This window comes from Mustela lutreola, chromosome 5 (genome assembly GCF_030435805.1).
Source record: "Mustela lutreola isolate mMusLut2 chromosome 5, mMusLut2.pri, whole genome shotgun sequence".
NCBI classification, from domain to species: Eukaryota; Metazoa; Chordata; class Mammalia; order Carnivora; family Mustelidae; genus Mustela; species Mustela lutreola.
In genome coordinates, this window is record NC_081294.1 from 11,857,825 (window position 1) to 11,885,307 (window position 27,483).

Consider the following 27,483-nt stretch of genomic DNA (forward strand, 5'->3'; position numbering starts at 1 on the left):
GCGTGTCATAACGAGGGCTCTAGCTCGGTTCCGAGTTATTATAGTCATTACAGGTTCTCATCAAACCAAGAGGGCTCTACTCTTTCCTTCTCTTCAAGTTGGGGCAGGATCTGATCTGACACTTTGCCTCGGGGGAGCAGACTATGGAAAGCCCGGGGGGCCGGTGAGTTTGGAGGTCTGAAGTCCAAGGCAGAATCTGTGTGAGCATCACCCTTCTGACCCGGAAAGGCCACTGTGGACCGACACGGCAGTAACATTTCGTGTGAGCTTCGCGCCATCAGACAAATACGATTTATTCCCGAGGTCTCTGTCGGGACTCCTGTACAGTAGCTGCCCCATCTACTTCCTCCCTCAGCTCACAGGTCTCAAGGTGCCAGACGTGGAAAGAGACGCCAGCTGTCGATAACATTTGCAAACAGTGGCTTGTGGGCCCCTTTGGTTGACCAAAGCCATCGGGATGATCAGCTTTGTGGTTTTCAAACATTCTCTCTCTAACCAGGGGTAGGTGTGCAGGGGTGTGTGCTTGGGAAGATGACCTGGCTTTTTATCAATGTTCATTATTTTGTTTTTCACGAACTGTCTCTTACTGCTGGGTCTTTGGGGGCCGCTGATGATGAAACAGAAAAGTAAAGGGTGTTAATCCCCAATGTTCTGGTGTTACGCTGAGTTTTAGAAACTCTCTCACGGCAAAGAAATACAGCTGAAGGGAAATGGAACATAGGGCACACGGATTCACTTTTAGTCCCAAGTCCCTGAAATCACGTATCACTGTAATTCTTCTGTGTGTCCACAGAGCCCCCATACAGATGGGGGCAGGCCTCAGAGCAGTATTGGGCCTCTGTCTAGGAAGTTGGGCTTCTACTGTTTCCTGATTCCAAGCACTATGGGGCGCCCTTAGGTCAGCATGGGGCACTGTTAGGGAATCCAGTTCTAGGAAATCAAGCCTCTTTGTCTTTTTTTTTTTTTTTTTTTTTTTTTTTTGGAGTATGTGTCAACTGCCAGGGTAAATACAGAGTAAATTTCTTACTTGGTGATAAGTAAGAAAAAGAAAATCCAGGTACCAGTGCTCTGATGGCCCAATTCTTCCACCAACCCTGCCGCCACACCAACTGACAATCGGAGCCTTGGCGTGAAAACTGTGAGTTCAAGGTCACCATGCAGACTGGTGGGAAGCAGTCAGAGGTTCCATGAGGCCACGTCCATAAGCTAACTGCAGGCGGTATAGCACTCCTGATACCATCGGAGAAGGTGGACCACACGCAGTTGACCTTGGCTCATTCCTCCAAGGATGTGGGGGTTGGCCTCACCTTACTGTGGATGGATGCCCATTTACCTCACGCATCTACAGTATGTGAAACTTGAGGGGCGGGGTGCTGAAAAACTGTACAGACGAACATATTTTTAAGTCTCCCCCCCAAAATAATTTAAAATGGAACCTAAAGAAGAGGTTTATTTCCCAGCATTGGACATTACTGATGATGTGTGTGTGTGTGTGTGTGTGTGTGTGTGTATAAAATACATATTTTTATTTTGGTTAAATCTCTTCTATAATTCTCAATAGCACAGAGGAATAGAGAAAAAGCATTCTCTGAGAACTCTCCCGTATTATGACAAAGAATTTAATCTATGGAAGTGAGCCACCCTTAGTAATGTAGTAAAGCTGGGTACTAAAGTCATGAAAGCCTATCCATATTTTCCAGAGATTCTCATTCTAAAATGCTTTTGGGTGCTTAAGCCACACAAATGGTGAGTTTATCAGAAAGCTGTCCTGATCCCTTGATCCTGACTATATCAGGAAAGAACTTTATATTTAAATACAGCTTTCAAATAGGCTCTCTTGCCTCTTGCTAGAACTTTGTGGCAAGTACGACGATTCTCATCAAATAAATGGCCAAGATAGGCCGGTTACGAGTCTGGGGCCAGCTAGAAACCTTCTGTACTGCTGGTGGGCTTATAAAATGATAGAGCTGCCACGGAGATCAGGGTGAGGGTCCCTCAAAAATTAAACATAGAATTATGATATAATCCAGCAATTTTACTTCTGGCTCTCTACCCAAAAAGGATTAAACAGGGAGCTCAAGGAGGTATTGTATACCCATGTTCATAACCCATTATAGAAATAGCCAAAAGGTAGAAATCACCCAGGTGTCCCCTGATGGAGGAATGGATGAACCAAATGGGGGTCTACGGCTAAAATGGTAAATTTTAGGTTAAGTACACCATCATTTTTTTTTTTTTTTAAAGAAGTGTCCACAATTACTCACCATTGCATCCATAAAAGGGAAGGCAGCGAGATACAGGAAGGCCCGTCTCGTTTTGCTGCCCACAGACTCATCCACATGGTGCAGTTTATTGATAATGTAGTAGCCTAAGTCACTATAAGCTGTAAAGGGCCAAAAAACATACAGAACAATATTTAGAAAAAGTTATCTTTTAAGCTTTTTATCTCAAAAGTGCAAAAACAATGTTAGATGTAATATTTGGGTTTCTTTCTTTCTTTCTTTTTTTTTTTTTTTTTGGTGTAGAAAAAAGAGAAAATTAGATGAGCAAATGCAAAAAAGATCATGTCCAATCTTACCCCTCTGCTCAGCAGGGGTCCTGGTGAATGCTCTGGGTTCTAACACCCCAGCTCTTTTATGGGGATGTGGTGGGCGCGTGCTGTGGGGTATGTGTGTGTTTTAACATGAACGTGGGATCATTCCATATATATATTCTTTTGTAAGCCACGGCCATCTTTCCGTGATTTGCTCCCACATTTTAATGGTTGCAATGAATTCCTTTTTGTGGGTTTACTCGGCATCAATTACTCAATCTTCTATTATGCATTTAGGATGCGTCCATTAACTTGACATCCTGAAAGGGCACTTGATGGATCATTTGGAAGCTAAATGTTTATATGGAGCAGTACTTACTAAGAGGAAATTCCCAGATGTTGATACACCTTTCTTTTTCTTTTCTTTTCCTTTTTTTTTTTTTTTTTTCAAGAGAGGAAAGGGAAGAGGGAGAGGGAGAGGATGTCAAGCAGACTCCTCACCGCGTGCAGAGCCTGACCCAGGGCTCAGTCTCACGACCCTGGAATCATGACCGGAGCCAAAACCGAGAGTCGGATGCTTAACCACCGGTGTCCCCTGGGTGCCCCTGTGAATATGTCTTTTCAATAAAAAAATGGAAAGCCTTTTCACCGCTTGCGATTTGTTTTGTTTCACCCTTTGGTAGGAGCGTGCTGGTGTTGAACTGACACAGAGCGAATGAACTGGCAGCCGCAGGACAGATACAAAGGAAGGAAGAGGAAGGTCTTTCTAGCGGATTAGCTGGGCACTCTGGCAGCTGCTGTCAGCAAAGATGAAATAAACTAAGAGATTTTCACCTCATTGATAGATGATTAGACTATATCGAAAACCAACAATCTTTGTGTTTTCATACCGTTTTACATGGCGGTTTAATAGCACCATTCCTGCTGTTTTCATTTTTCTATAAATACGAATATTAATGCAGTGGACAACTATAAAGCTGCTTTGAAATCGGAACAGAGACAGAATGCAGTGAGAGTCTCATTTTAGGTGAATAATAAGATCCTTCTCTCCACTTCAAAGTGTGGGGGATGACTTGGACCCCTGTGAACTAAGAAGAAACCGATAGTAAAGAAAGAAGCTTCCACTCCTTTTCGGCGGATTAGTCCTGCCTCGTGAGAACTTTCAGTCAAGTCTTCAGTATGATCTCATGGATATTTACATGCACAAGTGGGGATCCCAGATGGGGAAGGAAAGCGATTTCGAGGCGTGGGGGGTGTGGAGCGGGCAGGACATCCCGAGAACGGGGGGATGGGAGAGGCCCTCTAAGGAGGGGCAGGGGGAGAACCAAAAGGTGAGCCGCCAGGGGAGCAAACATGTCAGATGTGGGGCGTGGTGGGGCCAGCCGAGCCACTGAGGCAGCGAGAAGGGAAATCCAGGAGGGAGTGTGTCGCAGGGCAGAAAGAGCAAAGACCTGGGAAGTTGGGACGAGGAAGGCAGGACGCAGCTGTGAGGTCCACGCTGGGATCGGAGGGCGCACAGACGAGATTAGATGAGCAGATTAGAGAAAGCTTGACCTGACCCTGGGAGGCTCAGGGGAGGGGCAGGGCGGGAGCCCCACAGCCCACCTTCCCCGCCTGGTGCGAGGCGCTCAGACCCAGGGAAAGCGGACAGATGGAGACTCAAGGCCCTGGTGAAGACGTTCCTTAAGCAGGTGAATGGTGTACTTGGGGCACTGAAACCCGCAGGTTTTGTCTCAGAGTTTATTGTTGCTGCTGATCACGTGTACATTCGTTTCATTCAGCCGGGAACCAGCCACTGTGCTGGGACCTGCCAGGGGGGGACTCATCCCCAGCCCAAAGACTGTCCCACCCTCGCGGACAGAAACTGCTGGCAGGTCAAGGCAGCCGAGCTGACTGAGACGGGCAACGCGGTGCCAGGGGCGAGAGCCGGGCAGCTAGGAATAGCTCATGGGCTGAAATTCCAGGGTCAAGGTTAGAGCCCACAGACAAGGCCACGGAGTGCACTTGACGGACTCTGAGAGCAGGGAAGGCCGAGATCTAGAGGTGAGACAGGATGAGTGAGCCCTGTCCCTGGGGACGGCAGAATGTGACCTTCTTCGGTGACAGGGTCATTGCAGCTCTAATTAGGAAAGATGAGGTCACATTGGAGCAGCGTGGGCCCCCAATCCGATGTAACTGGGATCCTTTTAAGAAGGGGAAATCTGGACCCAGAGGTGGACACACACGAGGAGAACGCCTCGTGGATGTGAAGGCAGAGATGGGGGGCGGGGTGCGGGATGCGTCCACACCCCCAGGAAGGCTCAAGGTTGCCAGCAAGCCACCGAAGCTTCCAGAGAGTCCTGGGGTGGGCATCAACCCCGCTGACAGCTTGAGCGTCCAGCCTCCAGCCCTGGGAGATGATACATTCCCCTTGTCTCAGCTCCCAGTCCGTGGTGCATCATTAGCACAAGCCCAGCAAAGTCACACAGGCGGCTTCTGAGAACGGGAGAATTATTTTCCCGGGAGACTCTGGGACCCACGAGTCTGAGCTGCCGAGAGCCTGGCGTGCCATCTGCTTGTGAGGCCCCGGACGGCACAGAGATCGATACATATCTGCTTCTCTACCTTCTGCAGATAGACCTCAGTGTACCTACTGATTAGAATATTTTAGTGAAAATGTCAAAAACAGTGCCTCTCAGCGAGAGGATAAGGAAGACGGACTGAAGGAGGCTGGGTGGGGAGCTCCGCGGGCCAAGCTTTCTGACTCTGCCTCTCCCGCCCCTTTGCGCTCCTGTGCCCTTGAGCGGTCTCTGGCCGGAGCCCTTGGCTGGGGGTAATTTGTTGAAAGTGCTTTGCACAGAGTCCATAATTACCAGGCTGGCTGCCCTAACATTCAGGGACGGTCGACTTCTATCAACTGCCCCACCTCGACCGTTCTGAGGCAGCTTCTATTCCTTCTGAAGGGCAGAACACTCAAAAGAAAAATTAAACAAGGCTTCTGAACAAGACGTAAACAGATTTCATGACGTGGCCACAGCAGGGAGGACACAGGCCTGACCTTTTTATAGGTAGACAGCTTTCGACCCCATCCTAAGGAGAAGAAACCAGAAGGGCCATTCAAATCCCCAGCTCTTCTGCCCTGGGCCCATCAGGGTGACCGACTCTTTCCAGAATGAGTGGTTCTCAGGCTTGCTCACCTAATAGTTACCCGTGCCTGTTGCAAAATGCCTCGAAATATTAACACTAATCAAGGCAAGTCTATACACCTCTTTTCCTCTGGGAATTGAGGGGAAAGCCTTCTTCTGATTCTAGTAAGAGAATAATACGTGCATTTCCAAGAGGTGATTTGAGAACCTTTATTCTCATTCAAATTCCTAAGTTCCCATGCTTAAAAGTCTTAAAAGTATTCCTGCGACCCTGGTGGCGGGTATTAAGGAGGCACACATTGCATGGAGCACTGGGTATGGTGCATAAACAATGAGTCCTGGAACACTGAAAATAAAAATTAAATTTAAAAAAATAATAAGGAGGGGCACCTGGGTGGCTCAGTGGGTTAAGCCTCTGCCTTCAGCTCAGGTCATGATCTCAGGGTCCTGGGATCGAGCCCCACATCGGGTGCTCTACTCAGCAGGGAGCCTGCTTCCTCCTCTCTCTCTGCCTGCCTCTCTGCTTACTTGTGATCTCTGTCTGTCAAGTAAATAAATAAAATCTTAAAAAAAAAACAATAAGGAAAAAAAAAGTACTACTGATTATGCCATGGACTTCTCTGTTTACTACTAGGCTTTTCACAGAGGCAGATAACCTGACCCCCTGTGTTTCTAATGAATCATTTCAAAAGTGTGTGTGCTTCTATGGCTGATATTTAAATCACTTCCACACATAGGGTCGAACAACTTTTATGCATAAGGCACTGTGCCAGCAAACCCGGCTGTGCAGAGGCTGCGTACTGGCACGGGCATGGGACACAGACCTAGGACACCCCTCTAGAGTCCCCATTGTGCAACCGTTATCTGGAACATACAGGTGTGGGAAGTACAAGTACAAGTACAAGTACAACCTCGAGCTGTGATCTTACTGTCGGCTCTGTCTCTGTAGCCGGTTTTCCCATTCCAATACCGCATGATATCTTGCTTCTCTCTAGAGATGTGCCTTATTTGTATCTGAATTCCCAGGATCTGCCCACTGTTTGCCACAGAGTCAGTGTTCAATATATACTGATTAAACAAATTCATGAATCCATCATCCCCAAAGAAGTGACTGGGGTAGACCGATTGCAAAATGTCCCCGATTCTTCTCTCCTGCCTATATCCCTTCTCGGCAATATTTCATGGTTCCTCTGGTGCAAAGCTGGAGTGTGTTTCTCTACCGCCTTGAACCTGGGCTGGCCTGGGATTTGTCTTGGTCGGTCACGCACGGTAACAGTGATGGCGGCCACTTCCAGTTCTTGGCCTCATAAGGCCTTGTAGGCCTCTATCTTCTCACTTGGGGTATTGCTACAGCTGTCCACACAAGCTCAGGCTGCTGGAAGAGAGCCCAGCTATCCCAGCAGAGGCCATCGGCCCAGCCCCTGCTGGCTGACAACCCCCCCAGTGAGTCCCGCCTCCTGATTCTCAGCAGAGCACAGAGGCATGAGCACAGTGAGTCCAAAAGAACCGGCCAGCCAGCCCCTGGTCTGGTGAGCAAGAATAAATGCTGTGTTTTGAGTCACTGAGTATTGGGGGGTTTGTTACAGAGCGATACGTTTTGAGACTACGCTAAAACTGTTCTTGTCTAGCACCCTTGTTAGTTTCAGTGATACCCACGTGTACCCTTTCCAGGATGGGTCTGTAACCCGTGAATAATGGAAACATTGTTGGAGATGGGAAGACTGACAATGGACCCACTCTAGAAGTTACTGGAAGAACCTTGGAACTTGCTCCCCTAAGCGGTGCTCACTGCCCAGGCTGCTCTGGAACATGGAAGAGGCCTTACAGGTCACTTGAGAATCAACTGTGTAGACCAAGAAAACAGCCACAGCCATGGTTTCTCCATCTGTGTGAATTAGGTGCACAGATACTACTAACTTCATGCAGGTGAAATTTACCTGGACCCAAATTAACCAAGTACATGGTCAGCAAGCTTTCCTCTTTTACAGATTAATTAAGAGGGGGATGTGGGAGCACACCTACATCCTGACCACTGGCCTAAATTAAGGTTTGGTCTTGGCAAACCCCAAGCCCTGCAATTTAAAAAAGTGGTGTCTCACAGATGAGCCCATAACAACAGGAGCGGCCACAATTTAGCTAAAATGAGACACTTATTGGCAGCTGCCCAACAAAGACCAAGAACCAAAAGCCAGAATTACTCCCAAGGCTCCTGCAGTTTGGATACTGAGAGCCAGGCTCTGGTGCAGAGAGAACAGACACAAACTTTTGGGTCAGTAGATCTTCTAGAATTCCAAGAATCTGCTTAGAACAACAGCTAAATCCACCCGGGATGTAGAACCGTTTTGATTCACACGTAAGATTTTATAATTGTTTTAAAATGGAAAATTTTAGACTGGACTTGAAAAATGATGCTGATTTTCATCTCGATGACCACATGTTCCTCACTCCAGTTTCAATGACACAGGACGCTCAGCTTTGTTCTTCTGTGATGTCTGGCGCCCTGTAATCAGCTATTAGTCCCAAAGCCTTATTCAACTATGACTAAAGCAGGGAATGTAAGGCTTATTTAAGAAATCCAAATAAAGAGTGATAGCAAAGGGGAACTAATTTACCCATTTCGACACAAATTAATCTAGACCTACTCATTCCACGTCTGGAATTTCTCTAAGGCATGTACCATCTTTGAAAGTGACTTAGATCCAATCTAGCTGCAGGACGTTTCTTCAAAGCACATCCACAAGTTAGTATTCAGGGCGTGAGCTGAAGGAAGAAGAGCATCTCCTCTGAACCCCAGGCTCTGAAGCTTTGCGCCCAAATTAAATGATCAATATCAACACTTTGCCTGAAAATCTGGCCCGTGAGTAGCAGCCTCTCACGTTTTCATACTGTTCTCAGTACAAAAGCTTGTGCTACATTTGAGAGGAAAACCAAAAGGGGTCTCATGGCATTTACCTTCAGATTCAAGTTTGTGTGAGCAATCATTAGCTGCCATCTGAATACACCATTAATAGTCTGGGTTCATTTCCCGGCTCCTTTATTCACCACTGACATTCACGGAGCTCATACAGCTGGTGCCGTTTGGGAGGTACACAATGGATTTATGAGGTGTTATTTTACGGGTTTTATGCAACTGGGCCCAAATAGATGTGACACTCAATTTTCATGCCCGGTAAGCTGAGCTGTTTTAAAGCCAAGGAGCTCTGAAGTCAGGCTCTTACAGTTTAATTGCCCCCCCAGGAGGTAGCAGAAGCAGGACTGAGGCTCCAGAGGAAGTCCTTTTCCAAGGTCTTGGTCCATCTCTCCGCAGGTCACTGTACATATGATATAGTTTTCTTATTTTTTCATGGAAAGAATGTTATGCCATAGTATTTCGTCTCATCTTTGGATAAAACAGACTAGTGAGCCCCTAAAATAAGTTAACTTTAATACCTACAACAATCTGTTTTATTTATTTACTACATAAAATGATCATTTGTTCTCACTGCTGATAAGCATCAATCTTAATAAAAACCATTCTGTTTTTATTTTTGAGTCTGTGTCATAAAGTGTGTGCGTCTCTAGGAAGCCTGGGCCATTTTGTTGACCTTACTGAAGTCACTTCTCCAGCACAGGGCTTGGGAGTCAATAGTAGAGCTTCCCAAAGAAAACACATTTTCTTTTCCTGCGCTAGGAGCACAAACCTCACTCCTTTCATCCCTTGAAATTTTCACGTCAAGTGTTTTAATAACTACCAAGGAAATCACGTACCACAATAAATGCATTCAAATGGACAGAAAGGCACAGGAAACGAGAGAGCTAGCACCTCGCGTGGGCGGCAGCGGCCTTACCTATCAGGGTGTGAAAGACAGCAGCAACGGCGCCGGCCACCACCATGCACAGGACGGCTTTGGTCCTGTCTCGCTTGCTGTTCACGAACACCAGCCCCACATTCTTGAAGTCACTCATGGGACCCGTGAAGAACTTCATGAGGGAGTACGCCAGCCCGTAGCTGGCCAGCATTTCCACTGCATCCTCCTTGACTGCGGCGATGCCTCGGTTCAAGGCCTGTGGAGGGGGAAAGATAGGCCACAAACAGCATTAGAAATGTCGTCCATCTCCAGGGACTCACGCCTCCGAGATAAAAGCTCAGCAGACAGGTTTCTATAGAAACACTAAGCAGCTTATAGGGTAAAGCTCACTATAATTTGATAAAAGTTATTAGTTTTCATTTTCATCCATATTAGCTTTGGTTCGAAGTAGCTTCTTGAAGGGGAGACACCTGCCCGTTGGGGTGAAAGTCTTAGAGGAAAAACCCAGCAAGTATTTTATGTTAATACCAGAAAACAATTCTAGGCAGTTGTGGTTAAAAGCTTAACATGTTAAAATTTTATTTGTGGGCTGAATTTCTATAACAGCAGCAGGCATTCTAGAAATGAGTCAGATGCTTCGTGTGGAGTGGGTGATGGTTTCTTTCTTTTTTTTTCTTTAAGGAAGGGGCGTGTGTGCATGTGTGCCTGTGCAAGTACATGGGAGTATGCACCCATAACTTGAAATACCACGTATGTGCTATGTTGGTACCCTTCCCAGCACAGAGCGAAAGCTACGAAAAACGCAATGAAGGAATATATTGTATAATTGAAGGATGCTATTTGCCCAATTCTTACTGTATTTTAACTTTCAATGTTAGGACATCACCTGTTCTTTAGGAACAGGAAACTGATCAAGGCGGAGAGCCGGCTTTCTGTGTAGTCATAGACTTGTAGAAACAGGATGTAGTGTAAGCACGGACAGTAAGCTTGGACTGCCCAGACAACTATTTCAAAGAGGCACCCACTTCGGAGGAAACTATCATGAATAAACCCATGGCCAGCCATGCGACTTGATAAAGAGTCAGGCTACCTGCCGCTCCACTAAGGCTCCTTTGTTTTCGAGATCTTGGTTGATTTCATAATTGTCCATTTGCGCCACTTGTCTCTTTCCCAAGAGCTTCAAATTCTTGCTCTTATGTCTTAAATTCACCAATAAAGAGTAAGCCTCTGAAACTCTGGGTCCGCACCCTTGACTCCAATAACAGCAGGATCCCAGGCCTGTGCAGGTGTGTGCTTGTGCGTCACTGATGTAGCCCAGGTGTCCTGTGCAGCTTCCAGGCCTTGTAAGTCATAAACTTTTTTTTTTCAAAGTTTCCTGATGGCTGCTGTTGAAGGGTGTCCTGCAACCATAGTAAGACCCACAAGGGCCATCCCAGTAGTAACACTGATTCTGAAAGGGAGACGTGTCTGAGGGAGGCTCACCAAGGCCCATGTGAGGGCCTTAAGGCATTAGGAGCCATGGTATTATTATTGATAGGCTGAGATCAGAACAAAACAATAGACTTTACTTTTTAGAGCTGCAAAATGGAGCAGAATGTGCAAAGTTGCTATCCTCCCTGTGCCCCAACACATACAACTTTCTCCACTATCAATATCCAATGCCAGAGGGGTACATTTCTACAGTCAATGAGCCGAAAAGCACACATCTTTATCACTCAAAGCCCATAGTCTGCATTCACTCTTGGGTTGTACATTCTAGAGGTTTTGACAAATATATAATGACAATGTATCCATCGTTATATAGTTGAACGTTCCATACAAAGCACTGTTAGTAAAAAAAAAAAAATGTATAGCAAAATACCAATGTGTAAGATGGTTTTAGAAAAACCTAGAAGAAAAATATCTAATAGCAGTAGGAATTTAGTATCATTCTTCTGACAAAGTTGGTATATTATAAGCTAGTTTTCGATAGTTGTTTCCATTTGGATGTCTAGTCCTCTTCTCCCTTTCCCCCCAGTAATACCTTAAAAATTTCCCAAAGAACCTTCTTAGCCTTTGTGGTGCATGCCTGCCATGGTCCCTTCCTTAGAAAAAATTTTCCTTCTAGCAAAGCTGATCTAATAGTTGAATCCCCTAAAGCAAAACAAAAACCAAGAAGCTCCATGATAATAAATCCTGTGTTCAACAGGCACCTCTAGTCAGAGGGTCCTGTCGTGTGTCAAAACGCATCACTGGATAATCTTCCAAATTAATTATTTTGGACCTTACGCAGGGATGCTGTTGGTGTCCCATGCAGACCCTCTACTGGGCACCAGTCCCCAGGTGCCAGGCGGGAGTTGGTCACTAATGGCTCACAGCTGCCTCCTCCTCAGGGAAATTTGTCCCCAGCCACTTTGGGTTGTTTGAGCCACATCTGAGCCCCAGGACGCACACAGCCAGGGACTGGCTGACACAGGGGTACAGAAGATCAGCTCCCTGCCTCAAGACGGGCTGCTCTGGTACAATCCACACTCCAGAGCTCCCTGGGGGACCAGGAGGAAGCCAGTCTCCAGTGGAGACCAGATCCTCGGTTAACTTCTCCCCACCCCCCAACTCTCCCCTCTCCCTGCAACACTTCACTTGCCCGAGAATTCCCCAACACCGGTTCCGCTCCCAGAGACCCCAGCTTAGGACAGCGTCGAAGTACGTTTCTCGCAGACACTGAGATCAGTGTATGGCTCGGTCTTTTTCCTCCCTGTCCTTCCCCAACATCTATGACCGCAAATGGTTTAGATTTTATCGCCAAAACACTTGTTGACACTTAAGTGATAGCCATTATTGAGCATAGGGTGAAAAGGCATACAGGAGGGCACCTAAATAACATAGGATTAGACTCTCTGCGTGTCTTGTTGGCAAAATATTACTCTTGGCTAAAAAGACGTCTGCCCTGCCTGGGACTGCAATGCTCTCTTGTTCCACAAACAGGTCCCTGACAGAGTCCTAAAGGCAGGGCCGAAGCAGGTGAGAGGTGTGTGGGGGGGGGGCGTTGCGGGGAATGACCGCTCGGTCAGCAAGACTGAGCATGAACACTCCACTTAGCTCAACAATTACGGTAGTTTGAGGAAAGTGCACAGGGTTTAAACGCACACAGACTCGAGGGGACGTGCTCCCATCACTTAACTACTGAGTGGTGTTGGCCCAGGTGCTCATTCTCACTGAAACAACCCGGCTGATCTCAGATGGATGGAGTGTACAGGGAACCAGTGACCGGCCTGGAGGAGGCACTTCAAAGCAAGGATTTGTGTCTGTTTTGTTTAACCCTCTATCCCGGCCACCTCACCACCTCCGAAACACTCAAATATTTGTTGAAGGAATGAAGTATTTTCTACTAGGAACCTTCATGTCCATATTAATTTTTATGAATGCTAAAAAGTTGCATTCTGATTCTACGATGTTATTACTTGTCAGATATACCACTGATTTAATGTTTTAATGGCCACATTAAATGTATACAGTGGAAGAAAAAATTCTAATTTCAAGTCATATTAAAAGGCAAGGAAAGAAGAACTTTACAATTGAGGGCATGTGCTGTATTATTAGCTGTTTTATTATTCTCATTTACAGTAAGTATTTCCCTCAATTTGTCTACTTCTTTATTCCCTGATTTTCTTTTGGTCCCCCAATAGATTTGGTCCCCGAATAATAACTTGGTCCCCCAATAATAAGTTACGTGTAGCCCATCAATCATCTCGTGGGGTTTCTTTTTTTTTTTTTTTTTTTTTTTTTTTAAAGATTTTATTTATTTATCAGAGAGAGAGAGGGGGAGAGAGCGAACACAGGCAGACAGAATGGCAGGCAGAGGCAGAGGGAGAAGCAGGCTCCCTGCTGAGCAAGGAGCCCGATGTGGGACTCGATCCCAGGACGCTGGGATCATGACCTGAGCCGAAGGCAGCTGCTTAACCAACTGAGCCACCCAGGCGTCCCTCTCGTGGGGTTTCTTTCCACACTTTTGGACTTGGCTGTTCTGCCCCATCCACAAGTAAACCATCTATGTAGTTGATGGTTTCATCTGCACACTTAACTTTTAATCCTCCTGGAATTTATGCCATGAGATAGGGCTCAAAATTCATTTTCTAAAGAAATAGCTTATTTCTTCAAAACTGATCTGCATGAAACACCGATTGCCCATTATTGGGGATGCTTTCTTTCCAGTAATTCATCCTTCCAGAACCTTCCGTTGCCCGCTGTTTGTTTCATCTGTCTCAACTTGCTTCCCTGTTCCTCGTCACAAGCGCGCTCATTACCTGACATTAAGTTGACTCTTCACTTTCTGTCTTACTGTCTCTCTTCTCCATGTGAACGTAAGTTCCAGGGCACACAGAATTTTGGTTCACCATATGTCCCCAGACGTGCAACGTGAGGGGATCCCACACTGGTCAGTGTGTGAAAGAAGGAAGTACCACATCCACAAGCAGTATAAACACTCACAGCGACAGGTGCCAAAGAAACGGAATAAGCTCATGAACCGGGACTCCGTGGAGAAGCTCGTTCCGATGGACTAGACGAGGAAAGCCCTCCAAGGATGGGACAGCTGAGCTAACAGTGGAGCCGAGGCCCCAAGAACAAGAATGACCCGGTTGGATGAAGAGCTGCCAGAAGGCCGAGGGCTACGGGAGGGCTTGCTAAGGCCAAGTAGAAGCCAGCAGGAGAGTGTGTGTGCGTGTGTGTATGGGGGGAGGGGCAGCACATAAAGTGAGTTTGGAAAAGCAGGCAATGCTGAGATCGCTCCAGGTCATGGTCAAGAGTACGTGTCTGTTCTAAGAGAAGTGGATCTTGGCTCTAAAAGAGCGAGGGTATGAGCAGAATTGGGCAGAGGCTCACGCTGGCGGTGGGAATGAGGGCGGGCAGAAGCACAGTCAAGGGCCTGTGGTAAGCCAGGGAAGAGAGGAGATGGTTCGCGCCAGGACGGGATAGCGGAGATGGGGAGAAGCTTTCTGGAGATCACGGACATGGTGGGCCTGCGGACAAGGGAAGAATCGAAGCTGACTGTTGAGTTTTCTGGGTTTGAGCCACTGCTTAAATGATCCAACTGTTTCCTGAGCTGAAGAGACTGGGAGAGGGAGGAAGACGTGGGGGAGAGAACGCGAGCGCGCCATCTCGGTGTCCCCCGTTGGGTCTGAGATGCCCCTTGGGATTCCGAATGGAGAAATCCGGTTACATGGTTGGCTAGGTGAGTCTGGAGTCCAGGAGAGACATCTGGGCAGGGGACATACATTTGGAGCCCATCAGCGTCTGGATAGTATTTAAAGGCAAGAGACTGAACGAGATAATCTAGACAGGATATAGATAGAAAGGGGTCCAAGAGTCAGCCCTGTGTCTCTCTAGAAATAAATTTAAACCCATTCAGGAGGTGGCAAGCTCTCCGAGTGACACAGGCCTTGTAACTCTGCTGTGGCTCAGCATGAATGAGCTCGATGGTACCGTTCTTGGCCGTGGCACTCCCGAGGACTGTTGTGTCTCCAGCCAAAGAACTGTGTGTTCCAGGCAGAACAGCTCGCAGCCACGGCAGGGAGAGAGGCACAGTTATGAGCTGGAAGTTTAGCTAAAGTAGTGAGCGAGAGTCTTTGGAATGAATTGGGCTTGGAGTCAGAATTCTGTCCTAACTATAGAGGTTCACTTGCTATTTAAAGGCAAGTTTCTAAACGTGCGTGAACTTTCCACAGTAAAGACACTTCAGATCAGAGCATTAAAGTATTCCAACCATCGTGAATATGACCCTTCAATCACAGCCCGGTCGTGGTCTCTGATGGCATAGCTCGGGCCCTTCCTCACCCTTTAGATCAGTGCTCTCTACGCTGTGGATGCTCGGCACCATGGGATGTCTGACTTACAAACACATTCGCGACCAGAAGGCATTCAGTGGGTCCTACCTGTCTCAGTCTCCCCCAGGGTCTGCCAGGTTCGTGGTGCTCTGTTGCCTGATATATTTTTTTTTTTTCTCCCAGAAAGTTATCAAAGCTACAGGATATTAAAAAGTAAAAAACAAAAAACAGAACCAAACAAAACAACCCCCAGGGAAATGGCTAACAAATCCCACATGTGATCTCCTGGATATGAACTGTCTTAGATCCTTAAACCCTACAAGAGATGAAGCCGGGCTCTAGAGACCAGCAACATCTCCATACTGCAGGCTGAGATTCTCAGGCCAAGGGTCACCAAGTCACTCTGATCCTGCAGTCATTTCTGGGCAGTGTGACGGCAAGCACTCCCTGCTAGCCGGGAGGACCGCTGTCTCCCCTGGGGAGCAGGTGCAGGACTGGTGCACAGCTGCCTCCCTTCGGGGAGATGTGAGGCCCTCTCTGTTTCTCCCACTCTATCTCTTGAAGCTTCACTCGACTTTCTTGACTTCTCCTCGGCTCCTCCTGTCTGTCCTTCCTTACGGTGCTCTGCATTGCAAGGTCACCACTTTAACCACACCATGTCGATATCCGCAGCTTACTAATGCAAACCTCTGACCCCAGATTCATCAAGTTATTTACCTCTTCCCCTCTTTGTATTTACAGGCTTCCACTTGGGCTCTGAGGGCGGCTGGAGCCAGGCCCACGGCAGGGACCGCTGGCCGCCATCCCACTGGCCTCCGCCCGCCGCCCAGCTCTTCGCTGCCTCGCCAACCTCATCTTTCCTGTTCCCTTCTCTGCACCTCTGTCCTGCCTCATTCCCTCGGACTCAGCAGATAACTTCCCCTCTTGCTTCATCTGGAATATGGAATCCATCGGAATTGAAATCTGGGGGGGACCTGGGTAGCTCAGTCGGGTAAACGTCTGACTCTTGATTTTAGCTCAGGTTACGATCTCAGGGTCCTGGGACGGAGCCCCATGTTCGGCTCCACGCTCAGCACAGAGTCTGCTTGTCCCTCTGTCTCTGCTCCTCCCCCTGCTAACATACTCTCTCTAATAAATCCCTAAATAAAAATCTAAAAGAAAAAAAAAAAAGAAATAAAATTTCTTGTTGCTTCTCTCCCTAAAACGAACCTCGACAAAATACCTCTGCCCAAACCCTTCCTTACCACCTCTGTCCTGTTGCAATGGAAAGCCCAGTCTGACCAGGGTGTTGACCTGGGCTCTGCATTCATGTCCCTCCGACCTTGACAGGAGCCCCCAGCCTCCCCTGTGGCTGGTCCAATCCTTGCTACAGGACCGGCTCTTTCCCATCAACACTTACAGATGCACCGGTGCTTTCCATCTTAAAAATAACCCTTCTCTTGACTCCTCGCTTCTTCTAGTTCCCACGTGCTTTCTCGCCTTCCTTTGATAGACAACTTCTCTGGAGCGTTACCTTCTTTCATTATTTTCGCGTTTGCTCTGCCCGTGGACTCCTCAGCCTGTGGGAACAGCAGCTGCCCGAGGGCAGGCGTCTCACCCGCATCCACGTCAACACATAATGGCAGGTTGGAGGCACCCCTGAGCCCTGGCTTCTGCCTTCCTCCACCCCCCCCAAAGGCTCTTCCTGCTTAAGCAAACGGGCCCTTTTCTGTTCTCACCTTCCTGACCCCTCGGCGGATCTGACCCCGTTGGCTGCTCCCTCTTGGAAACGCTTTCCCCCCTTAGCTTCGGTGGCATCGAGGTTTCCAGGTTTTCTCCCCATCTCTCCCCTTTAGCTTTTCTCCTGATGCTTTGTCTTCCGGGGGCTCCTAAATATTGGTGTTCCCAGGGCTCTGCCTGGGCGCTGTCCTGTTGCCACTCGCGCTCCGCGATTCCACCCTCTGCCGCAAACCTCTGGTGCTTTCTATCTGCTCAGAATTCTCCGATCCAACTCTCCAGACTTCCTAGACTTCTTTTCAGCTCCAAACCCACACGTCTCCGCTGAGGGTCCCACTGATGCCTGGCACACTGCGCTTCCAAAACCGAGTTCACCATCAACAGACTACGTGGGTCCCCGCGGCCCCCTCCCCTGGGGCTCGAATGCACGTGCCCAGGGTTCCCACCCAAGAGGTCGAGGAGTGAGCTCCCTGGATGCCTTTTACCCCGCGCTCCCACAGATCTCGTGGTCCCGTCACGTCTTCCCCAGTCACTCTAGCATCTGTCCAGTTCTCTCTGGCCTCGCTGACGTGCCTTGGGTCAGGTCCCTGATGGCCTTCCTGTCCCCAGGCCATCCTCTGACCCTCCACATTGTGGTCAGATCACAAAAATCCAAATGACTAAAAAAACCCAGCCAGTGTGCTTCAGGGCTGCACCGTGTTCACAGACCATGGTCTCCATGCTCTAAGGGTCTGTAAGCGTGCCTGGCACATGGCTCGTCAGCATCCAATCACTATCTGGGCCATGAGTGAATAGGTACAAAAGCCATTCGTGATCTGACCTTGCCCGGCACTGCCACTTGCACTGTGTGCTTTGTGAAGCCTACACTGACCACAGTTTTCTAGATCTATCATCCCTCTCTCATCCAAGAGCCCTTTGCTTACGCATTTCCTCTGCACAGACTCACCTCTACCCGCGTCCCACCCATGCACCTGGTCAATGCATCATCAGTTGAGGGGCCGTGGTCTCTGGGAGCCGTCCCGGAGCCTCCCCCCAGCTCCATGCCCCGCGGCCACCTGCATGGACCGGGGAACCCCTCGCGGCACTCAACACGGGGTCCCGGGCTTGCCTGTTCATTCGACCCCACGTCTCACCAGACGACCTGAGGCAGGGTTGGGTTTACTTCTGGCCACTTCTCCCACATCCACTCAGCACGCCTCATGCGTCACTGAAAATCAGTCTCTGAATAAACACACGTGTTACTTGTACATACAGCTTGCATAGGGTCATTCATGAACAAAACCCTCCGGCTGCAGGTTGGGTTTCTGGCTAAATAAAGCTATTTTTGGTCGAACTTACGTATTTAAATATGCAAATTGATGGCAGGGGCACTGTACATATTCTTGTCGTTCTGGTATTTTCTCATGAGACAGGCAGGGACTTCTGTTGTCACCTCTATCGTGCCTCACTGGGCACCCAGCAGGTACTGGACAGGGGCGCGCTGCTTAACTGCTGACTAACAGACATCAGGAGGAAGTGAGCGACCCTGGGCCACATGACTAGCCTCTTATCCTTAAGCAAAGACTGTTTTTCTGTTTCCCTTCCTTCCCATCCTGTGGATGTCAACAGGGATGGAGGACAGATCTCTACAGGGCCAAATCCTGTAACAGAAGTCAGCTGCCACGAGAAGGAAATCCAAAGCCAAAGAGCAGCGAACCTTCTTTGCCCGCCCCCTGGACAAGCGGAGGAGCCTGCCGAGAGCTGGGTGCACCCCCCACATGACCAGTCATCTCCAGACTGTGAAAGACGGGAGCTTGTAGGGGCAACAAGGCTCCGAGAGAGGAGGCCACAGAGGTCAAGAAGTGCCAGGGCTGATCTGGTAACTGACGTTCACGGGGAACAGGCAAAAACACAATCATACTGCTCCTAAAGCAACAGCTTTTCAAATTCTTCCAGAAAAAGGTGTTGAGTCGGAAAATGGTATTATTCCCTGAAATAGCAAGAGATTAGTATATGAAACACTGAAATTCTTTTTTTTTTTTTTTTCTTTTAGGAAGATGAATACTTCCTTCAATGCCTCATCCTGGATTAGAAAAATGAATGGGACACTGGGCTCGGTAATAATTCTCTCTTGCTAGACTAATCTTTTTGATAAAAGACTGTTCCTCTGTCTACAGCTTCAATGATCCTGTTACACCTTTCATGACATGAAGCAAACTCGCTATTGTTACAAAAGATCCAGTTTAAAAAATCTCTCTCAAACCCAGGTTTCTCTGAACATGGCAGTTTGTGAAAGCGTGGAGAATTCAGAAGGACACGTGTAGGCAAAGCTACCTGTGGGGAAGAGCTTCCTTCAGTGTCATGGATAATCAGCACCCTTGGATTTCAATCCTCTCAAGGAGTCTAGCTTCTTGTAATTTTCCACTGTTATTGTTCTGTTTGTATTTTAAAAAGTGGTTTGGGTTAAATTAGATCATTTGTCTTCCCGGTAATTTTCCAGCCATGTTTTATTTTCTCAAGGATCTATACTGCTCTAAATGAGACACCCGCACTCTGTTTAGCTGGCACTCCAGCCAAGAACTCGACACCCACACACAGGGTTGTGGTTTAAAGGGACTAGCAGTAAAATGAAGCCCGGTCTGGCCTCGTCAGCAGTCAGTCATTGCCCTGTGCAGTGCTGTCCATATTTAGTGCTTCCTGAAAACACAGAGACAATACGGGGCAAGTCCAAAATATGACACTGGCTTTTTCTGTCACTTCCCACACCTGCAGAAGAGTTTTAATAAAGACTAGAGACAAACTACCCAACAGGTACCAGGTATGACTAACTCTGGGTTCTCTTGTTGCTTTTTTCAGAATCTCAGAGGAAATTAAAAAAAACAATTTTTTTTTTTTTTTACTTTTTGGCCTCTTGAATGGAAGTAAGTTAGTTAGTTCATTAAAAGATAATCCTTCGGTGTTGCAAGACCGTCTTCAAATCATTTTGATCCTTCATTTTAAACACGAAGCTTCTTCACCAGGCTTAACTTAACTTGGATTCAAAATGGCGGGAGGCTCGACAGGGAAGGAATGTTACCATGGATTTCTCGTGCACTTTAAAAAAAAACAAAGCTTCATGTGCCATCTAACTACTTATTTCCCAGCTTGGCCTCACATCTTTACTATTAGTGAAACTCCCAAATTTCCCACACATGTTTCTATACTCATAGAGTCTCCTGGTCTCCAAATGGTGGTATTTCTTTCTTTTCTTTTAGATTTTATTTATTTATTTGACACACTGAGATCACAGGAGGGAGAGAGGCAGAGAGGCAGAGAGAGAGGAAGGAAGCAGGCTCCCTGCTGAGCAGAGACCCCAATGCGGGACTCGATCCCAGGACCCTGGAATCATGACCCGAGCCGAAGGCAGAGGCTTTAACCCACTGAGCCACCCAGGTATCCCCAAATGATGGTATTTCTTGATTAATATCTCAAGATTGTATCCATTCCACTTTAGAACAGAGTTAAAAATACTTTTACATTAATAAAAAAAAACAACCTACAACAACTCCATGAGCAACAGGCTGGAATAGGAGATGAACTTTGGGGTCTGGGAAGTCCCTTTGCTAACTGTCCCTACCTTCTGTCCGCCTACACACACACACCTACCAACCCTGCTCACATGCCGAGATGCTTACTCTCTCCCTGCCAGCACAACCCCCTCTTCCTGCTTGGTGACAGACTGTTCCTCAATTGTTCCGGCACCTTGCACTTGTCTGCGGACCTCTGGACGGCTCAGAAGCCCCGTTCCTCTTTCTGACTCAGCTGCGACGCTCGGGAGCCCCCTCCGTTCGTTGCCGTCCACGCCCGTCCAGTAACGCACTTACACTAACAGAATGACACGTGAGTGGCTATTTGCATGTAGACCTTATAATGGAAGCCTTATAACTTACAAAATCCAACGACGCAACCGTGATGACGAAACCACCCCAGCAGCTAGCGCTGACTGAGTGCTGCTTTGTGGCGGATGTTATTCTAAGACCATTACTCCTCCCCATCGCTCTGGGAGAGAGGCACTATTATTTCCCAGCCTGTCGGTGAGGAAACCGGTCTGTGGAGAGGCTCAGTCACTTGTCCGGGGTGACACTGAGCTGCGAAAAAAATCCAGACAGCTTCACTTCGGGCTGTGATCCTAACCATCACTCCGTCATGCCGACACCAACTCTCCGTCTTTCACAGGGAATCAGAGGCTGCAGTTGGTACGAAACGCTTACTTGAAACAGGCTTAGCTGGTCGGGTCAAAGAGAACTTCTGGATAAAGACTCTTCTTCTGAAAAATTCTGAAGACCCTGAGGTAAAGACTAATTTTTCAACAGTAATGTTGAAAGGCTACAAGTGTGTAGCAAAGGCGACAAGTGTGCACGAGGAGGATAAACGGAGTGAGGTGAAGTCACCATATTTATCTGGGTCACGTCAAGGAAGTGCAGATACAGGAAATGGGGCCATGTGTGTCCCGCAAGAGGCACTCCGTGGTGTGGTGAAGAGGACAGAGGACACCCGTGAGTGCAGCCCCACGTGTGCTGGGTTACGACGAAGCCCAGGGGCTCCCTCTGTCCTCCCCGGCGCGGTAGGAATGCCGAGAGGCTCTCAACCGTGGCCTTCTAAGATGTGGACAAGGATGCTCATGGCTTCTTCTAGACAAAAGAAAAAGCATCATCCCCGTATCTTTAACCCGTTCGAGGTTTCATTGGCTTCTCAGCTGTGGGATTAATGTATTTCTGCCTCAGGTTCAGTGATGACTCACTGCTGGTGTTTACAGAGTGGCATATGCCAAGTTCTGTGAAAGATTTTGGAGGTTATGGGCTTTTGATCGGATTGCTTTTAGGAGGTGAGCGAGCTAGTAAAAAACTGGTCATTAGCCCTGGGTGTTACACAGAATCGATGAATCACTAAACTCTACTCTTGAAACTAATAATACACTCTATGTCAACTACCCTGGGTTTAAATTTTTAAAAAATGGCCATTAAACACGCCAGTGCAGCCACCCCACGCGTGTTCTAAGCCAGTGCCTACACACACACATGCACGCGCACGCACACACATGCACACGCACGCACACGCACGCACACTGCGAAAGGGATCCCCATGAAGTGGGCAAGAGTTAATCGTGACAAAGCTATCCTCTGTGTTTGCTTTCCGTGTGCAAGCAGGTTTGCCATGACCTCCCCATGCTCCCACTGCTATTACTAGTTTAGATTATTGGCCTGATTTATGGTATTTTACATGAAGGAATACCATCTCACTGAGTGAACTGCTTAGAACACAATACAAGACAGGACAGACGGTATCGCTGTAGCCCCAGCAAATCGAGAAAGAGTCCAATGGCCTCGTCAATGGTAGCAGGGATCAAAGAATTACAAACCACCCCGAATATATTTTGCCTTTGCAAGAATAACCATGCTTTATGCCTAATACTTTTCACCTAATATAACAGAGTAACGAACAATAGAATAATGTAGATAAAATTAGTGTTTTGAAAATTTCTAAACTAAACAAAGAAAAACAAATATCTTTTTATAACTTACTACTTCATGCAACTAATGCATGAGAGAGTGAATGCTCTCACTGAGTTTGGTTCCAAAAATCCAGAGTCTCTATATTCCAGTTTTGTATCTTGGGAAATCCGAGTAGCCCAAGGACTTGTCTTCTTCAGCCTTTTCACCTACATGGACGAGGAGGACAGAGGGGACCCAGTGAAAGGAGACAGCTGTCCCTTCTCCTCTTGGCCTTCAGAGCCGGGAAGGATTCTGAGGCCATAGACGGCGTAGCTGTGATTCATTTAGGCACCATTTATGGGTCACATGAAGCCTCTTATGTATGCGGTATGTCAGTCTTGTACGTGCCTTCATGCATTCTCTTATTGGTTTTATTTCACATTTTTAAAAGATTTTATGTATTTATTTGAGAGAGAGAGCATGGGGGGGAGGGGCAGAGAGAGAAGCAGACTCCCCACTGACAGGAAACCCCCTCCCCCCAAATGCGGGGCTCCATCCCAGGACCCCAAGATCATGACCTGAGCCGAAGGCAGCCACTGCACTGACTGAGCCACCCAGGCGCCCTGCACAACTGGTTTTGTCTAACAAGGCTGCAAAAAACAGGGCCCGTTCTGAAAATTCCCACCCTGCACACAAGGAGACAGAGGCTCAAAGAGACTCCGTGACTTGCTCAAGGTTCACGGCTGGTGCGCGGTACAGCCCGAAGGAGAAGCTCGTGGCACGGTGAACGGGCGCTGGGGTCCTTCCACGCCAGACTGAAGGCGGTGGGGGAAGGGCACCCCTCCACCGTCAGCAAGGCGGGGAGGGAGTGTGGATGGCCCCGCACAGAACTGTGTCATTCCCTGACCAGTTAGGGCTGAATGTATTACTGGAGAAAATCTTTAATTTTAGGTAATGACTATTTGGTTTGGGGAACTGGGGCGCACTTACATAAAAGGTATGTGAGGTTCAGTCAGAACCTCCTTGAGGCTTTTCCCTTGGAAAGCAGGCAACAGCAGGCTCCTGGCTGTCCAGCGAAGCTGCTATAGGCACAGGCCTGGTCAGCCTCTACCTGGCAGTCTGGGCAAAGAGGCCGGCAGGTCAAGTAGCTCCAGAAGCTTCCAGGGAGATCCCTGCCAGGGCCCAGGAAAGGCATCTGATAAGGCAGTGTGGCTCCCAGCCAAGGCCCTAATGATCCCAAAGGGGAAGATCTGTGAGGAGCTGTGGCCACACCTGACCCCAGAGAGGTCTACGGGTCACACCTGCGCTCTGTCCGTGGCTCATGGGTGAGGAACCTTCCGCATGTGGTGGGCAACTCATGAAGGAAAGCAAATGAAGCATAAGCTCAGGAAAAGACATTCTAATACAATAGGAGTCAGGGAAATAAAAACAGAAACAAGACTACCATCACATTTAAACAATTTGTGACAATAAAATTCAGGGCTGATGAAGGTGTGGCCAGGGGAGGGAAATCTCATCTAGTCCGAGCCACGATGTCCACTGCTATAATCATGGGGCCAAGCAATATGTCAGGAGGGACTGAAATTTAAAATATGCCAACTCCTTGATCCAGCAATCCCTTTATAGAAAGCTATCCAGGGGCACCTGGGGGCTCAGCTGGTTAAGCGTCTGCCTTCAGCTCAGGTCATGATCCCAGGGTCCCGGGATCGAGTCCTGCATCCGGCTCCCTGCTCAGCAGGAATTCTGCTTCTCCTCTCTATGCCACGAGCATAGAACTAGAAAGAAGCCCACATGGCAGTAAGTAGAAGTAGACTGCACTTAACAATGTAGTATATTTTTACTCCATTTGAAAACTAAAAAAGAAAGACCTTCAAAAATGTGTAAAGATCTTTGCATGAGCAGAGAGAAAGCAGATGAGTGATATACACCAAACCGTCAAGACCGGTTGTTTTAGAAACGGTTAAGATGAAGTGGGGCAGGAAGGGGAAAGCTGTTAACTTTACACACACACATCTGGAATGTTCTACTTACAACAAAGAGCCTGTTACTCTTACCATTTGAAGCAGAAAAAAAACAACCTCATCAATGCACACAAAATAAATAAAATGCCAACTTCTTAGGGAGCAAAGCTGACCGCCACCCTACAAAGAAAATGTTGGTATGTTTTTGTCATTCTCTTTCGGATGGTCAGCTGTGATGATACCTCCTAGAAGAATTCCCCTTGTTAATTTTGCTTGAAAATGCCATGATTTACGATATATTTTTTTTAAATGATAGTTTTGAACATATGACTGAATCCCAGAGGCTGTGTGCTGGCCAAAAGTCCCTCACCATTCTCCAAAACCTAGACTTTTGAGCATGAGAAAAAGGAATTTTCTGTTTCACTCACCCTCCCGCTGTTGCTTAAACCCTCCAAGACCTACTTTTTTTTTTTTTTTTTGAATTTAGCACCTAAAACATGATTTGTTTCAGAACAGGTAAAACAACAATTATAACCCAGTGCTACTAGAGCAAAAGGCAATTAACCCAGGCTGCGGGTCAGAGGAGGGTTCCTGGAGCCCTATCAACTCCACAGGCTATCAGTGCTCCCTGGAGAGAGCCCAACTCGAATGTCTCCGCTGTGCGCTTTCTTAATCCCCATCAAAATACCAGCTCTGCCTCTTGCCTTCTGGCCATCCTCAGCGATCCAGGACTTTCTTCCTCTGGAGCCCTCTGGAGCCAGTCTTAGCTATACAATGGTTCCTGGCATAGGCTTATCTTCATCTATTTATTCACAGAACTATTTCATTCATTCAAACACACTTAGTGAGCCGGGTGTACTTGCCAGACACTACGCTCTTTACTGACCAATGTCCACAATCGGGCTGGCAAACGGACCACGAAGCATTTGTGGTCACAATGTCCTCCTGCACACTGACCAGGAAAGAGCTCGCTGTCAGGCAACCACACCACACTCACTAGAGGTATCTGAATCTGTTGGTATCCCTCAAAAACCCTAGAATTGCGGGCTTAGAGGAATAGCTTACTCGCTGGTTAACTGTAGCAAGGATTAGGACACTGTTTAGATTTTATGTATTTATTTGAGAGGGAGAGCGAGAGCGAGCGCGCACAAGCAGGGGGAGCAGCAGGCAGAGGGAGAGGCACGTACAAGCAGGGGGAGCAGCAGGCAGAGGGAGAGGCACGCACAAGCAGGGGGAGCAGCAGGCAGAGGGAGAGGCACGCACAAGCAGGGGGAGCAGCAGGCAGAGGGAGAGGCACGCACAAGCAGGGGGAGCAGCAGGCAGAGGGAGAGGCACGCACAAGCAGGGGGAGCAGCAGGCAGAGGGAGAGGCACGCACAAGCAGGGGGAGCAGCAGGCAGAGGGAGAGGCACGCACAAGCAGGGGGAGCAGCAGGCAGAGGGAGAAGCAGGCTCCACGCTGACCAGGGAACCCAATGCGGGACTCAATCTGGGACCCCGGGATCATGACCTGAGCTGAAGGCAGATGCTTAGCCGACTGAGCCCCCCAGGCTTCCCCGAATTAGGGCACTTTTATATGGCAAGGAGGAGGACAGATCCCAAGAGCTAAAGATGAAAAACGTGGCCGAGGGGGAAGACAGTAGAGAGGCCGAAAGAGACAAACACGGAAGGACTATGTCCGGAACACGTGGGAAGACGCGGACACGGCAGCACGGCCATCTGAGTCCTGCAGAGGGAGAAAGGGTCCTAATGGATCAACATGAATCCAAAAGGGAACTTTAGAACAAAGTTCTGATGGAATGGCCCTCAACAGCTGTGTAAAAAGAAAAAAAGACAATAGCTTGGACTCTGGGTGTAACTCCATGAAGCTCGTGGCATCATATTTAACGGCATTTCTGTAAGAATTTAAGAATTATTCCAGTGTCAGTGTCAGTGTTACCACTCTTGAGCTGCCTTATGGCTTAAATGCAATCTTCAAACAGAAGATTTAATTTTCTCACAACACACTAAACCTCCAGGTAAACCACACTCAACTGGTGTGGTGTTTCTACAATGGCAGTGATGAAAAAGTTAAGCACCTTTTCTGGAAATTTCTTCAGGCATTCAGTATTTTGGCTTGATCTCCTCTCCTTAACACTACGGAATAACCAAAGTAAATATTTCTTCCTGTTTTACTAAGAGCAGAAGGTTGTCTCTCAAGGTGATTTGTCAGGTTTCTAAATGGCAAAGTGCGGACTTTAAGAATTATGATTCAAGGATAAAAACAACGGCTTTGAATAGTCAAAGATGTTCTCATTGTGGAAAATTAATTACTGTCTATATATTTTGATCTGTTTTAAAGTAAGCTTTATGACGCCTTTTGATTACTCAATATAGAATATGATGTTTCCTCACGAGTTAAAATGCACTAAGATTTTCCCCTTGGTCTTTCCATAGAAGAAGAAAAATGTTTCTTTATAATTAGTTTCTTTTATGTGAAGATGAGCATACGTTACATAGGTAAAATATGATATAAACTATGATATCAAGTAATTCCTGATCCTCTCAAAAAAATATGGGACTGAAGACTAATCCCATATGACTACTACATGTTTTCTCGGCTGGTGCAAAAATTGAAGGATTAAGAGAAAAACACTGATCAGGGAAAAACAGGAAGTCCCAACTTTGCAAAACACTCAAACCACCTTCTATGCAAACCACAAAGAGATTAGACAAACTAAGTATTTGTTGACCTTGGCTGCAAATTTGGAAAAGGAATAGAGCCTTAAAATATATCTGGAATGAGACTCAAATCCTTTTTCACTGGTTCTTTTCTTTTTGTAAAGTGTATTTTAAAGGAACTGCTAGGTAGAGGTTCAAAATTATTTTCATATTCGTCCCTGTATAGATCAGCAAAATCATATGGAACTCCAGTTGTGGGTACAGGGGTCTAGGCTGGTATTTCTCTTGAGTCACTACATTTCACTTAATCCCCCTGAAAATGCAGCAAGGTAGGGAGTCTTGGCTCTTGTGAAAGATGGGGAGACTGAGGTTCACAGGGAAAAACAATTTGCCTGAGCTTGTGAAGCTATCAGTAGCAGAACTGAAACTGGTCTCTCAACCCAGCAGAAT

The 27,483-nt window shown here is 47.5% G+C and overlaps 1 protein-coding gene across 1 annotated transcript in view; it reads right to left on the bottom strand.

Moving 5' to 3' along the window:
- ANKH (ANKH inorganic pyrophosphate transport regulator) overlaps positions 1 to 27,483 on the bottom strand; it is a 128,775-nt gene that overhangs the window by 43,396 nt on the left and 57,896 nt on the right. Inside the window, exons 2-3 of the mRNA XM_059173678.1 lie at positions 9,486 to 9,702; positions 2,265 to 2,383 (exon numbers count right to left, since the gene is read on the bottom strand). Of these exons, the coding sequence (XP_059029661.1) occupies positions 2,265 to 2,383; positions 9,486 to 9,702 (336 nt within the window). The remainder of the gene's footprint in view (positions 1 to 2,264; positions 2,384 to 9,485; positions 9,703 to 27,483) is intronic.